This window comes from Sturnira hondurensis, unplaced genomic scaffold (assembly GCF_014824575.4).
Source record: "Sturnira hondurensis isolate 20B ecotype Veracruz unplaced genomic scaffold, ASM1482457v3 Scaffold0004152, whole genome shotgun sequence".
In the NCBI taxonomy this organism is placed as follows: Eukaryota; Metazoa; Chordata; class Mammalia; order Chiroptera; family Phyllostomidae; genus Sturnira; species Sturnira hondurensis.
Genome location: NW_028076783.1, coordinates 5,712,847 through 5,728,241, shown reverse-complemented (window position 1 = coordinate 5,728,241; position 15,395 = coordinate 5,712,847). Strand labels below are relative to the sequence as shown.

General features: G+C 44.5%; 1 protein-coding gene across 3 annotated transcripts in view; it reads left to right on the top strand.

Moving 5' to 3' along the window:
• The window catches only part of SLC36A1 (solute carrier family 36 member 1), a 50,145-nt gene that overhangs the window by 7,279 nt on the left and 27,471 nt on the right, over nt 1–15,395 (top strand). Inside the window, exons 2-6 of one of the 3 annotated variants that reach the window (XM_037044858.1) lie at nt 4,847–5,013; nt 7,151–7,298; nt 12,367–12,457; nt 13,304–13,392; nt 14,054–14,149. In XM_037044858.1, coding sequence (XP_036900753.1) covers nt 7,156–7,298; nt 12,367–12,457; nt 13,304–13,392; nt 14,054–14,149 — 419 coding nt within the window. In that variant the 5' untranslated portion in view covers nt 4,847–5,013; nt 7,151–7,155. Of the gene's footprint in view, nt 1–4,846; nt 5,014–7,150; nt 7,299–12,366; nt 12,458–12,847; nt 12,891–13,290; nt 13,393–14,053; nt 14,150–15,395 lie in introns of those variants that run through there. The other 2 variants (XM_037044857.1, XM_037044859.1) reach the window with 2 other exon arrangements.

Here is a 15,395-nt window from a genome sequence, read left to right as displayed (position 1 = left end):
CCAGAGATTTGTGAAAAGGAAAGGAAAGGTTTATTTAAAGCTGTATAGACTTAAAGTAGTGACCCGATGTCCCCATAAAAATATCAAAGTTCTTTAGATAACCACAGATGCCCACAGCACTTCCTTCCCCCCTACCGTGTCTCAGGAAAAGAAGCTCACGTCTGTGTTTCAGGCCGCTGGCACCGTCAGCTGTGTTGCTGTCCAGGCAGGATCTCCAATTAACCCAAAGTCATGGGGCACCTTCTCATGGCCCACTGGCAAGAGTTCTTTGTACCCATTTTTCCAGTCAAAGTCTCTCCTGCTCCCAGGCCATGTGGCCAAAGGGAGCATCCCAAAGCCATGTGGGCCTCTTCTACCAAAGCTGCAGGGGTCCGCATTCTACCAAAAGCTCGTGTCTTTCTTCTTCACCTGGCCGCAGGGATCTCCATTCTGGCAAAGCACGTGGTTCTTTTTCACCTGCGCAAGAGGGGGTCCTAACTCTGCCCAAACCACATGGCTCTCCCTTACATGACTGCAGGGGTCCTCACTCTGCCCCAAACCTCGTGGCTCTCCTCCAATGGCTGCGGTATCTGGGTTTAAATCCCTGAGCCAGTCCTCCCCTGCAGCCCCATTTTTGACTCCTCCCACAATCGGTTACACCTGCCAGGACTCCCATACCCTCCCAGCTTTACTGGGCTGCCATAGTGAGTCTGGGCAGGTGTGGCCCCATGGGGTGGAGCCAATCAATTCAAAGCTCTAGAGAAGGTGCTATAACTCAGGGGACCTGCCCCCCTCCCCCTTACATCCTGGGTAGGAGCCACTCCCTTCTCCCTGGCTCAAAACTTAGCCACAGATATTTAACATATCTATAAAACCAGTTAAAGGTTATAGAAACCAACTTAAATGACCATTCCAGAGGTTACCTGTGAAACTTGCTATGCAAAACAGCTCTCAATGGCCTTGCTCCTTTGTCCCTTCCCCCTGGGGGTGGGGGAGGTGAGGACATCTTAATATTTCCTGGACACCCTGAGCTCTGGACCTCATCCCAAATCCTTTTCTGGGGCCCCCCTTTTGGCTGCGCCCTGTTACAAGGGCACATGCCTGGGTTGCAGGCCAGGTCCCCATTGAGGGCCACATGAGAAGCAATCACATGTTGATGTTTCTCTCCCTCTCTCCTTCCCTTCCCCTCTCTTTAAAAATAAATAAATAAAATCTTTAAAAAAAAGACTGTAGGTGTGCGACTCTCAGTTCTATTCCAGCTGATCTGTGATGTCTGTCCTCATGCCAGTACTGTGTTGTCTTGGCTACTATAGCTTTGTACTAAGTTTTGAAATTGGAAAGTCTCCCAACTTTGTCTTCTTTTCTGGAATTGCTTTGGTTAATCTAGGCTTCTTGAACCACTATATGAATTATTTATGCATATTTTATTTATTTATATTTTTTAAATATATTTTGTTGACCTGGCTGGTGTAGCTCAGTGGATTGAGTGCCGGCCTGCGAACCACACAATCGCAGTTCGATTCCCAGTCAGGGCACATGCCTGGGTTGCAGGCCAGTTCCCAGCAGGGCCAGTTCCCAGCAGGGGCCAGTTTCCAGCAGGGGATGCACGAGAAGCAACCATACATTGATGTTTCTCTTCCTCTCTCCTTCCCTTCCCCTCTAAAGATAATATATATATGTGTGTTTGTGTGTGTGTGTGTGTATGTATTTTGTTGATTATGCCATTACAGTTGTTCTATTCCCCCCTTCATTCCCCTCCCCACTGCACACCCTCTCCCACCCATATTCACCCCTTTAGTTTATCACCACTCGTCTCAAGTTCTTTAGATTCTATATTTCCCCTACTATTCTTGCCCTCCCCCCCATCTATTTTCTACCTCTTGTCTATGCTATTTTCTGTACCTTCTTCCGCCTTCTCCTCCACCCACTCCCCTGTTGCTAACCCTCCATGCGTTCTTCATTTCTATGGTTCCACTCCTGATCTAGCTGTCCTCTTGGTTTGCTTTTGTTTTAGGTGTAGTTGTTAATAACTGTGAGTTTGCTTTCCTTTCACTGTTCATATTTTTCATCTTCTTTTTCTTAGATAAGCCCTTTAACATTTCATATAATAAGGGCTTGGTGATGGTGAACTTTTTGAATTTGATCTTATCTGAGAAGCACTTTATCTGTCCTTCCATTCTAAATGAAAACTTTGCTGGATAGAGCAGTCTTGGATGTAGGTCTTTGGATTTCATGACTTGGAATACTTCCTTCCAGCTCCTTCTTGCCCGTAAGGTCTCTTTTGAGAAATCCGCTGACAGTCTGATGGGAAGTCCTTTGTAGGTGACTGTCCCCTTATCTCTTGCTGCTTCTAGAATTCTCTCCTTCATTTTAATCTTGGCTAATGTAATTATGATGTGCCTTGGTGTGTTCCTTCTTGGGTCCAACTCACTATATGAATTTTAGAATCACTTTGTCAACTTCTGTAAAAAGGCAACTGGGATTTTGATAGGATTCCATTGAATCCGTAGATTGTTTTAGGGAGTATTACCATCTTAACAATATTAAATCTTCTGACCCATGAATACTGGGATTTTTTTTCATGTATTTAGGTCTTCTTTAATTTCTTTTGGTAGTGTTTTGTAGTTTTCATGTAAAAATCTTCCACCTACTTGGCTCAATTTCTTCTGAAGAATTTCATTCTCTTTGATGCTATAGTAAATGGAACTTTTTTCAATTTAATTTTAAGATTGTTCATTGCAAATGAATAGACATACAACTGATTTTTTTGTATATTGACCTGGTATCTGCAGCTTTGCTGAACTTATTAATTCTGATCATTTTTTGATCATATATAATTAATAATTATATATATAATGTATAATTCTGATCATATATTTTGTTGATTATGCCATTACAGTTGTTCTTTTCCCCCCTTCATTTTAGAGGATAATTTTCCATGTGTTTACAAGCCTTCTTTAAAAGTATTGCTTAGCTTTAGGCATGAAGCTAAGTAACACTTTGGTGTTACTTGTTCCTCCCTCTTGTTTCTCCTCCCTAACCCTCCCGTGTGCCCTGAGAGAGACCTACTAATAGGTATAAATGGATTCTCTCTCCTTCTTGGAAGCGAGTGACCTTGTTTATTGTTCTGAATTGGGAGTAGAATCCAATGAGTAAATTCTTAAATAGCTATCTTGAGAACATTTTAGTATTTTCTGAAGTGCATTTAGGATTTTCAAAAGTATGAATCTGATAGGTGGGGGAAAGAAAGTTTTTATTATTAGTGGTCTTCCCTGGAAGTTAAGGAGATGTAAAAACAAACAAACAAACAAACAAGTATAATGAGCCACTCCTCCATCTAAAAAAGCAAAAGTGAAAGTGATAAAATCCAACATGGGCAGGATTATGCAGAGACGGTCATGTCCATACACTGCTAATGACAGTGTCATTTGTGTGGTAAGAACCATAAAATGAGCCTGTTCACTTAGTTCAACGCCCAAGGATATGACTCAGAAATTAAGACCTATTCATGTGAAAGCATTTTAGCTGTGTGATAAGCCAGTTATTTGGGAAGAAAGAAGGAAGCCCCATGTCTCACTAGTGAAGCAAAGGGACTTGACTTTGGGAGGTGAGCGCATGGTGCGGTGTGCAGGTGACATGGTGTAGGGTTGTACACCTGAAACCCGTGTGGTTTTACAAACCAGTGTCCCCTCAATGCATCCAACAAAAAAGAAGTAAAATTAATAAGATTAATTTTATGTGACAGTGCTTTGCAACTTGTAAAACATGTTATAAAAATGATTTTTAGCTCTGGCAGGGTAGCTCAGTTGGTTAGAGGATTGTCTTATATGCCAAGTTTGCAGATTTGATCCTCGGTCAGGGCACATACAAGAATCAACCAAAGAATGCATAAATAAGTGGAACAATAAACCTTTCTCTCCATCTCGCTCCTTCTCTCTCCTTCCCTTCCATTCTGTCTCTCTGAAATCAATAAAATTTAAAAAATTACTATAATGATTATTTCTATTATCCTAAGGTATATTATCAATTTCCTCCAATATGCAAATCAAATGTAGTAATAATAATAAGAATAAGCAGCACCTTGAAAGCACAAACAAAAAACCCTTCCACATGGCGGGAATTGGCAACCGCAGCAGGGGACTTGGAAACCAGTTTGCATCCAAGGGAGGCCAGAGGCAGCATGGCCTTAAAGGTTAGCGCTCAGTGGGGACAGCTAGAAAACAAGAGGAGGAGGACTTAGTTGCCAGAAGGAACTTTAGGGAGTGACTGTACCCACCCTCTGTCGTGCTTGAATCTCTACTTAAAGCTCTGAGAAGGGTTTCTGCTTGGCCTTTTCCAGGGATGGGGAACACACTATCTCCCAGAGCGAACCATTACATCTGGACAACTCCTTTTGATAGAAGTTTATTCCTTTTGTCTAGCCAAAGACCTGCCTCCCTTTATGTTCCACCAACTGATCCTATTTCTGACTGATCTTTGAAGCCCCACAGAACAAGTCTTATCTCTAGGACAGCATTTAAAGGCAGTTGTTATACCTCCCAGTTGCCAGGTCTCCAGGCTGAGCCTTCTCAGTGCTTCCAACCATTCCTTATTTAGTCGGCATCCATCCGTTTCCTGATCCTGGTGCTGATCTCTGGCTGTACCATAGTTTGCCATTGTTGCCTTTATAGTGTGCTACCTGGAACAGAACACCGCGCGTTGCAAAACTGCCCAGTGATACATGCCATGTACCTGGGGTCTCTTGTCCTGGTGCAGCCTAGGATTGCATTGGCCTTTTTGGCATCTCTTATTATATCATTGACTTCTGTTACACTTATCAACTGAAACCCATATGTAGCATTTTGTTTTTCCTTTTCAACATTCACAGAGTTGCCAAGCCACATCTCCCACATCCTGCCGTTGGTTCTTGGACTTTAGATCTATGGATGTCAGCTTCTCTTTGAATAGTAATCTGCTGTGGGCAACTTCAGCTTTTATACATGACATAAAGAGGCACCTTTACAGTGTTTGGAATGAATTGAGCATCTATACCAAGTAAGCAACAGAGTGCTTTCTTAGTTAATGGGGAGGGATTGGGGAGCTTGTCAGGCCCTGTATGCTGTCCCTTCTTCCTCAGTAACATGCAGGACTCACTTGGAAAGCTTTGTTCCTCAGACACTTTCAGTATGTTGGAGGAGACTAGAAATTAGCTGTTGTTTGCATAGATAATTACTTCGTTGATTCCTGGAATATTAGAGCTAGAGAGTTGTTGAGAGAGATTTTACTTCACCCCCTTCTTCTTTTGCGTGTTTGGAACAAAGACCCTAGACATATAAAGAGAATTGTTCGGGTTACTAAGCAAACTGGTAGTAGAGGCAGCTTTAGAACCCAGGACTTGTAAGTTACATATAAACTAGCTTATTAACCTTTGTCTGAATGATAGCTTTCAACTACTTTATAATTTTTTCCTTGGCCCCTTCATGAGTTTAACCTCCCCAGAGCTAGCTTACTTTCTTGAGTTCCTCCAGCATGTGAGTGATTGGCACCCTCTTAGATACTTAGCAGAGAAGCCGGGCAGGATCCTCTCTGGGACTTGTGAGCCTTTTGCTGACTTTCTACCAGGTACTTTCCTTGTGAGATGACGTGGGGACCCACCTCCACTATAGCTGATGAGAGAAAACGAGGTCACCCTGGATCACTCAGGTGCCAGGGTGGGGGCAGTTTCTGAAAAGAGCCCTGGGACCGGACCTGCGGGAGCACTCAGCACAGAGCTACCCTCTGACAGCTAGTGTTGGGGGTCGGGTGGACAGCGTGTCGCCATGGCCGTGGGAGGTCTGTCTCCTCACAGGTCTCTGCGATAGCACGTCCGACGCAGGGCAGGCAGCCAGCCTCATGCTTCCGGAGAGTCCCTTAGAAGCAGGCAGCTATGCTAGTCTGGCATGTGTCGGAGAGATTTTTATTTGTGACTTTTAATGTTCATGTACACTTTTTCTCACTTGATTGCAGGTTCTTGGAGGGCAGAGAGTTGAGTCTCTTTTCATTACATTGTTCCCTTGCTGCTGCTGGCACGGTATTCAGTGTATGTTTCCAGACTCGGGCAGTGGCATCTACCCGGATGGAGCAGAGCGGACCCCTTCATCTTTTGTGGGGTTGATTTTTCCCCTATAAAATGAGCAGTTGGAGTGACTTCTGAAGGCTCTTTTTAGCACCAATCTCTAGGATTCGGAGGGCCCATACACATCCCCAAATGGATCTTTATTGTGTGTCTTAGAGAAGTCACTCTTCCTTCTGTAATAGTGCTACTGGGAAGTCTGCCCAGGGGGTACCGCCCTCACCATCCTTCCCCAGCACACAACAGGAAGGCTGCTTCTTTCACCATCTTTTAAAAATTGGCAAATCTGTGAAAATAAAAAGGAAGAGAGGTTGTGGAGGGGAGCTGTTGAGACAAGAGCCAGTGGTGAATACCTCACACACTCCTGGTCTTCCTCTGTTCTTTCAGCTGCCATTTCTCAACAGTCGGGCTTGGTTGCAAGAAAAGAGTCCCAGGGTCGGAAGGAGAGTCACTGTTAGCTCTTAAGAGTACAGGAGAGGCCAGAGGTCATGGCAGAGACAAAGAGAGAGTCATTTGTGGCTCTGAGATCTGCTGGGGAATTTGAGCAGAACTGGATGATCTGGAAGGTATTTCTTGAATGCAGCAAGGTTATTTCTCACCAATACAGAGGAAAAATAGGATACGGTTAACAACATTCAAGTACCTGTCTTCTGAGAGCTTGCTCTTGGGAAAGATAGAAGTAGGTACAATTTAACTGTTCAAAGTCCAATAAATTAGCTCAAAGGCAGGGATTGTTAATCCAACCTAAGGAACGGGGAGGTCTTCCTGCAAGTGTTTATATGCTCCCCTGCCCCTCCCAAGAACGCATCACCTCTGCTCTGTCCAGGAGATCTAGAAACCAATGAGTGTGGCACCAATTGGGAAGGCTGGGAGGTGGGAGCTGAGTCAGCGTAGCCTGCCCAAGTGAACTTTGCCCCTTTTCCATTTTCATAAATACAGACTCTCACATTGTACTTAATCCATAGTACAGTCACCATTGAGCTACTGAAGCAATGGCTGCCTCTGCCCCAGAGCCCACCATGGGCTTAGAGCTAAAGGCCCCAGACACTGGAGGTCCTAGCACTGACCCTGTCCCCACAGCTACCATGTCCACACAGAGGCTTCGGAACGAGGACTACCCTGACTACAGCTCCACCGATGTGAGCCCGGAGGAGAGCCCATCCGAGGGCCTGAACAACCTCTCTTCCCCGAGCTCCTACCAGCGATTTGGGGAAAGCAGCAGTACAACGTGAGTAGCTGTTTCTTCTACCCTCCTTCAAGTCCCTAAGTTCTGTATCAGCAACACAGTCTCCCTTGGAGTTATTTTTTTAAAAGATTTTATTGATTTATTTTTAGAAAGGGGGAGGGAGTTCGGGGAAACAGAGGGAGAGAAACATTGATGTCAGAGAGAAACATCTATTGGCTGCCCCTACCAGGAACTGAACCTGCCACGCAGGCGCATGGTTTGACTGGGAATCAAACCAGTGACCTTTTCACTTTCCTGGACAACGCCCAACCAACTGAGCCACACCAGTCAGGACTCTTGGGGTTATTTTTTCTCCCCATTTGACTGATTCCCCCACTCAACAGATTAAAATAAGGTTAGACTAAATAAGATTAAAATAAGGTTAGACTAAATACAGATCAAAGAAGTTGGGTGATGAACAGTGAAGAGATTTGAGCTCCTTGCCTGCCACTCTATAGTCTGTTACTCTTTGTTAATTTAAACTGTGTTGGTCCTAGAAGGTTGGACCGAGTCATGCCGAGTAAGACCATGAACATGAGAAAAACTTACAGGGAGAACATTCTCTTAATTTAGAACCACAGGCCACCTGCGCCAGAACCTCAACTACTCTGACCCCACTGGAGCCTCCTCTGCAAAGGCTCTCACTGCTGTTACCAAATAGCCAGTTCACTTGGCAGAAGAGGTGGGAAGAGGGAGGAATAACTTTTCCTGCACTTAAAAAAATCAAGGGGTTGATAGAGGAAGATCTGCTTTGTATTCCCTGAGAAGGTGTCATGTTTCATCCCTGGAAACCTGAGTCCCAAGGCTCATCTGTGCTGAGTTTGGACCTCAATTTCCCCCAAAGTAAGATAACATTGAGGACCTCGCTGTGAGTCTGTGCTCACTCTCTGGTGCTCTCCACTCAAATCAGAAGGTTCAGAGGAGTGTTTTCTATTCCACTGAGTTATCTGATTAGATCCCCAATCTCAGCAGACCCCTGACCTTTCCTTGGGATCTTAGCACCCCATCCTTCGCAGTCCTGTTTGTGCCTCAAGCTTCACTATCACCCTTGTTGTGTTCCCTTGTGGGTCGGGTGTGACTTACTCAGGGATTCTTTGTGACCTAGATTTATTCTGTTCCCTGTGGCCTCCCAGCGGTCCATGGAAGTTTCTCTTGGAGTTCATTACTAGTGAAGGCTTCTCTGGCTGCAGTCTGTCCTGGTGTAGGGCACTTTGCCAGGTGAATGGGGATAGAACCAGAGGATCTGGACTGATCACATTACCAGCCGCTCTCCGCCACTAGCTGGTTTCTGCTTGCAAATCTTCAGTCTCTGCAGTTTATTTGTCCTGTGGAATGCTTCCATGGAGTCCCCCATCTGCTTGCATGGTTAGCTGATGGGAAAGATTGCTTGGAGCACAACCGGGGAGCAGCGAGGACGCTCTTTTCTCCCAGTATTTTCCACCCAGTTGGCTTTCCCCAGGCAGAAGGAGCTCCACATGCGGCCAGTGACGTGCGTTAGCTTCCCTTTAGAAGTCACACTTGTTATTGTGAAATATTTCTTGCAAGCTTCCCTTTATAGTTTCCTTTCCAGTTTTTGCTTCTTGTTCTCAGGCAATTTGTCTATGCAGTGCTTGCCATATGGTCTAGATTTTCATTTTTAAAGGGATGTTTCTGAAGTTCAACACCAACCAGCTAACAACTTCAGAATGGTAGCTCATTGGTTTTATGTGTCCTGAAGCTGACCTACGCCTGCTAGCTGTCTGAATATCTCTTTTTTCCACATTGGGTTATAACTAGTAGTCAACCCCAATTATTTACCCTTGTTTGTTGGAAATCAAACAAACAAGAAGATACCTTCCTTGGGCTTTTATTGGGACATTTTTCCATGGCATACTTTGTTCTGAGTGGCATCTTGCCCTGATATTGTGATACTAGGTAGGTGACCTAAAAACCCATCTATAAGTGATGGCAAGTGTCATAAGTGAGACCATCACTGCAAGGAAAACAGTCAACAGTATTTGTAGCCCACAATAACATTTGAGCTTTCAAAATTAGAAAAAAAAACTTGTATCCAGCACTGTGACGTGGACAGCTTCCCACTGTTTAAAGATTTTCTGATGAGATCAGTGACAGCATTAATAAATTGGGTTTTGATATTATAAGATTCTTTTCACATATTATATTGTTCCCAGCAGTAAGGGAACAATGTAATGAATATTACATATTACAAGAATATTAGATATTCTTGGAGGGCAGAAAGTTGAATCTCTTTTCATTACATTGTTCCCTTGCTGCTGACATGTTATATTATAATATGTCAGCGTTTGGAAGAGCTGCATAACCCAGAGAACCATATCTTCCAGGAGTTCAAAGTGTGATGTTAGAAAATTGTGCATAGGTATAAGATCATTCAAAGAGCAAGATCACGAGTGGGTTGTAATGTAATAGAAGATGAAAAGTTCAGATTCCCCTTACAACCAACTTCCAAGTAATGACCACGTGTTGAGTTTTGGTGTGGGATCAAAGAGAAATCACCACAATTTTCTGAAGAGGTGATTAAAATACCCCTTCCTTTCCCAACTCCGTATCTATGTGAGGAGAGACCTCTGTGCACTTCCGCCAGCCCACAGCGTCTCACAGCAGGGGGAGTGCAGAGGGAGACAGTCCAGTTGTCTTCTATTCGGCAAGACATGGAAGGGGTCTGCAAAAAAATTAAGTAGTGCCATTCTCTTAACAGTTCATTTTTTTTGGAAAATAGAGTTACTTTTCACTAAAAATTTGTTATTTATTTATATCAATATGTAGTAAGGTTATTGTTATTTTAAATTAATAAATATTATACCTTGATTTTAATTTGTAGTATAGTATATATCAACAGACATAATGCACATAAGCAGAAACTATTTGGGATCCTCAATAATTTGTAAGTGTGTTAGGGATCTTAAGGCCAAAAAGTATAAGAACTACTGATTTGGAGCATAAACATAACCACAGAGATTTGCAAGGCTTCTTTACCTTCTCACCCCACTCTCTTGCCCTCCCCATAGTTAAGACTTTGCAGTCCCTGGAGCTGATTTTGTGATACTCATATGGTTTTGGGTGATTCCAGCTTGGGGCCATTGAGTAAAAGGAATAATTTTGGTCAATTGCATTGAGTCCTGGTGCTTCAGAGCTGAAGGGACCTTGAAGAATTTGTTGTCGTAGTCCAGTCCCCTCACGCTACAGGTGAGACATCTGGCCCAGAGAAGGGGAGGTAGTTGTCATTTGGAGTTAATGGCAGAGCCAGGGCTGGGAGGACTTGGTCTCCCACGAAACCCAGCTCAGGCATTTAGGGGAGGGATCTGGGAGAGCTCTGGGAGGCAAGCTGGTTTGGTACAGTGCTTACCCTTGCTAAGACGGAAATTGGATTGGCTCGTCATCTTGCCCATAGTCTCCTGGTCACTGGCTGCTGATAATGGAGGAGTCACCACCGGACCCTTGCAGTGTGGTCCTTAAGCTATTTCCTCAGAATAGTCCAGAAAAACACTCAGCCTCTTGTTTTTAGGCTGGAAGTAGTTTCCTTGATTTTTCCTGAAAAGCTTGGGGACAGTAGGAAATTCGAGAGGTTTTCTTCCTGGAGGTAGAAGGAAAAAGGTTACCAAAAGTAAAATTTCTTCCCAGAGGGTAACGATGGGTTTGAGATGGCCAAATAACATGTGTTATTTGCTTTCTGTTTCTCCTGAATTGCAGATTTGAAGAAATGTGCTTAAGCATCATTTTGGAGGGATTTAGGTTATTTGTGCAGAAGAATTTTAAGACAGTGCCAGGGATGAAATCTTGAGTCAGTCTGTGATTTGGGTGTTGTTCTGGAAGTAACAAAGAGTAGAAAATGCTGAGGATAAGGCCACTCCTCTGCTGTCAGTTCTTTGAGGTCTTCCCATTTCCTAGGGAAAAAATAGAACTTCGCTACCCATGCTATCCCCACTGGAGTGACCATGAAGCTGACACACCCTTCCATGTCGGCGTTCCACGTTTCTCTCTAGGCTCCTGTTCCAAGGCCTTTCTTCCTCATCAGCATACTCAGAAGCCCTGCCTGTCCCTCTGAGCTCTGCTCAGGTCTCTCCCTTCGGAGCCCTCACCCGCCTTTGCTCCCTGGATGTTGTTCCTGGCTCTTCTTCGGATAGGGAGCGATCTGTCTACTTCAGACACTGTTCCTTTCTAGAGACCAAGGTCCTTATCTGACTCTTATTTCAACCCCTGCATTAACACGATGTTTTACACAGGATACAAATTTGCTGAGTGAAAAAGTGAACAAGGAAGTGTGAGAGGCTTTCCAATTATACCTCAAGGGGACAGTTTGTATAATGGGTGAGGGGGAAATCGGTCCTCAAGGCAGAAGGACCAGCTCGGTGACTGAGAGGGCTCCAGTCCTAGGGCTCTATGGCATTTGACTTTTTTTTTAGGCAAACTGTGCTAAGGACATTTGGCCTGTCGAGGTGCTGCATGACTTTTATTCTCTTCACTTTCCATAAAACTTTCTTTCTTATTTTCAAACAGGAGAAAATCAAACTTAATATATGCACAAGGAGAATTCACATAAGTATGAAAATTCTCTCCATAAAATTTCTGTTAAGGGTTTCGGCTTCTCCTTTCTGTTTCCCCTGTTCTCTGATACTCCTGCCTGTCCTTCCCAGTCAAGTTTGTCATCTTCTGTTATAGTATGGGGTTCAATTCTTCCTCGCGGACAGATCTGTGGTGAAAACCAGGCCTCGGCACACTAGGAAAGGACAGAGGGTCAGAGACAGTTCTACCACCCCTCCGATCTGATCTCCAAGAAAGGGGATTCTCGGAGATGCCACAGGGCGCGGAGCTTAGAGTGAGCTTGGGGGTCAGACCGCCTGCGTTTGGGTCCTGGTTTGAGTCTTTACCAGGTGTGTGACCTTGAGCAAGTTGCTTTTTCACCCATCCAGTGAAGTTAGTCCACAACTCATAGGGTTGTTGTGGAGACTGAATGAGATCATACGTGAAGGCACATAGCACTGTGCTAAGTGCTTAATCAGTGTTAGCTCCCGTTGTTGTTAACGTGCCCTCCTCTACCTTCTTCTCACTTCAGATGGTTCCAGACCTTGGTGCACTTGCTAAAAGGCAACATTGGCACAGGACTCCTGGGGCTGCCCCTGGCGGTGAAAAATGCGGGCATTTTGGTAAGGGCTTGCGTCAGTGGGGGGAAGTTTCATGACAAATTAAGATAGTGGATTTAAAATTTGTTTTACTTCATTTAAAGCATTATAAATGGGAAGCTTTTAAAAAATTAGCTGGGAAAAGTAAAAATTCAGATGTTCATTTATCTAAACCTACTTATTGAGCGCCTTTTGTGTGCAAGGCAGTGTGCTAGACTCTTAGGGTACTTTCAGTGAATGAAAAAGAGGTTCCTGCCCTCATGGAACTTATTTTCTGATGTGGAGGATGTGCTTAAAATGTTAACTAAAGAATTAGTAACAGAAGTCCATCCATTTTCTATATAGTCTTTCTGTACCCTATCTCTAGATGACCAAGTCTGGGAATATTTTTCTTTTATGATTTACTCCCTGTAGACTGCCTGTCCAAAGCCATTCTGATTTTTGTTAGAGCTAGAGATAGCTCAGAGATGGGGATTTTTCTTAGCTACAGGCTGTCTTTTTTGATCTGGTATTGCTTTTAAAAGAATTTTGGCCCTGCCCACACCTCTTAATCTATCCCCTCTTCCCAAACAGTCACAGGAGCCTGCTGTTCTGTTACCGGCAGTGGTCTTAGAACAGCCTTATCTTGTGTCTTCGCCCGTGAGGTTAGCTCTCTGGAAGGCAGATAGAGGTCTGGACGATGCCCGCCTCACTGAGCCAGTCTCCGCAGTCACACTTCTGTCTCTGATGCTGGGCCAGAGGCTCTGTCACTGAGAAGTGCCTTAGTAGCCTAGTGTAGCGCTCTGATCATTAGCAAATGCGGTCTCTGTTGGCTCGCTCCTAATCCTTCCTGTGTGTCTCTCCCTCTCTTGCCCGTGACACCTATCCCAGATGGGTCCCCTCAGCTTGCTGCTGATAGGCATCGTGGCCACGCACTGCATGCGTATGCTGGTGAAATGTGCTCACCACTTCTGCCGCAGGTGAGAGCCCTCTGAGCTGCGTCTTGAGTGACAGATTGACCTTTTAGGTTTCATTACTTGAAAGTGAGCACTTACACAGATAAGCCTAAATTTTTAATGCTAGCTAAATGTCATTGCTGATTAACATTGCCCTGTTATTTTTGTTTGATCAAACTCTGACGCGTTTGATCATGTGTCATCTGTCAAATTTATTTACGTCTAGTGGACAGAGAGCACATTATATATACATTTTTTAAAATATTTTATTTATTTATCTTTAGAGGAGAAGGGAAGGAGAGGGGGAGAGAAATATCAATGTATGGTTGCCTCTCATGCGTCCCCTACCAGGAACTGGCCTGCAACCCAGGCCATGTGCCCTGACTGGGGATTGAACCGCAGTTTTTTGGTTCGCAGGCCCGAGCTCAATCCACTGAGCTACTCCAGCCAGGGCTGTTTTTATATGCTTCATAACACAGTATTTACCCATTGAAATAGTTCTACCAGATGGTTGTTGACTATAATGAAAGTAACTGTCCCACTGACATGACACTTCTGATCCTTGAAAGTATTTGATCCAGGATTCAGGGATGTTTCCAGGGTGACAGATGAGGAATGGGCCCAGGTCTCTGAGCTACCTTTGTGCTGTCTTTGTCTAACTCACACACTCTGCTCTTCCTCCAAGACTGAACAAGCCCTTCTTGGAGTATGGGGAGACAGTGATGTACGGACTGGAATCCAGCCCTGTCTCCTGGCTCCGGAACCATGCACACTGGGGAAGGTAACTGGTTTCCTTTCTCATTGTGACTGTAGCCTCCAGATAGGGGTGAGGTGTGGGAGACAGTGTAAGTAGTGGGAAGACCATCATTTGGGTTAGCAAGCTTGAGTTCCAGTTTGGCCCCCAGCAGTAATCTTAATGACCTTGGGCTGTGTGACCCCTCCCTTCTCGGGGCCTTAGTTTCCTCATTGGCCTGAAAGATCTCTATAGATTGTTCCAGCTTTGACAGTCTATGAGCAGGGATTGTATTTAATTCCCTCATTGTGCTTATATATATAAAAGCACCCTCTCATAAGTGGTATAAAATAATTCTAGGTATATGGAGGAGGGGTTCTCTGAGGTGAATTATGTGGTCCCGGTGCTCCAGGGGCTTGTAGTTTTTCTGAAGAGAAAGGTGCGTGAGAATCTTGTGAGCAAGAGATCAGGAGTGGAATAAACCAGGAGGAAGAGAATGTCCTGAGCTGTGAATACATCCCAGGCACTCGGAGGGGAGACACTTTCAAGATTCCCTTGTATGCTGTGACAGATGAGAAGTGCACATGATAGGTGCTTTATGGGCAGGGTGCTGGGCAGGAGAAGGAAACCTGCAAGGAGGAGGTGAGGTGAGCTGGAGCAAATGGGTTCAGTAGGGAAAGAGACATTTCAGTGGAGGGGGTGGGGTGTCAGGAAATTTCTCCTCACGGTAACTTGTCGGATGCCTGACAGGAAATATTTTATGTTTTGCTTTCTGTTTGTGGAAATAGTACATTTGGATGTAGAGAATTGATACCATTAAGGGCTGAGTCCTTTTTTTAAAAAAAACTATTTATTTATTTATTTATTTAGAGAGAAGAGGAAGGAAGGAGAAAGAGAGGGAGAGAAACATCAATGTATGGTTGCCTCTCAGGCGCCCCCTACTGGGGACCTGGCCTGCAACCCAGGCATGTGCCCTGACTGGGAATCGATCCTTTGGTTCGCAGCCTGTGCTCAGTCCACTGAGCCACACCAACTAGGCTCCTTTTTTTTTTTTAAATTGAACCATCTTAAAACTATATTCTTCAGAAAAGCTCCTTTTTGTGGTTGTAGGGAGACCTTCACCTTCACTCCCTGTCAGCTTCCTTCTGTGGCAGAGATTTGTGTGATTCTTTCATCAGAATCATTTTCTGTGACCAGGAGATCACAGATTGCCAAGTGACTGCTGTTGGTTGGTTGGTTGGTTGATTGGTGACCAGTTCTTCCCTCTCCTGCCCTCTCTCCCCACCGCCTCTCT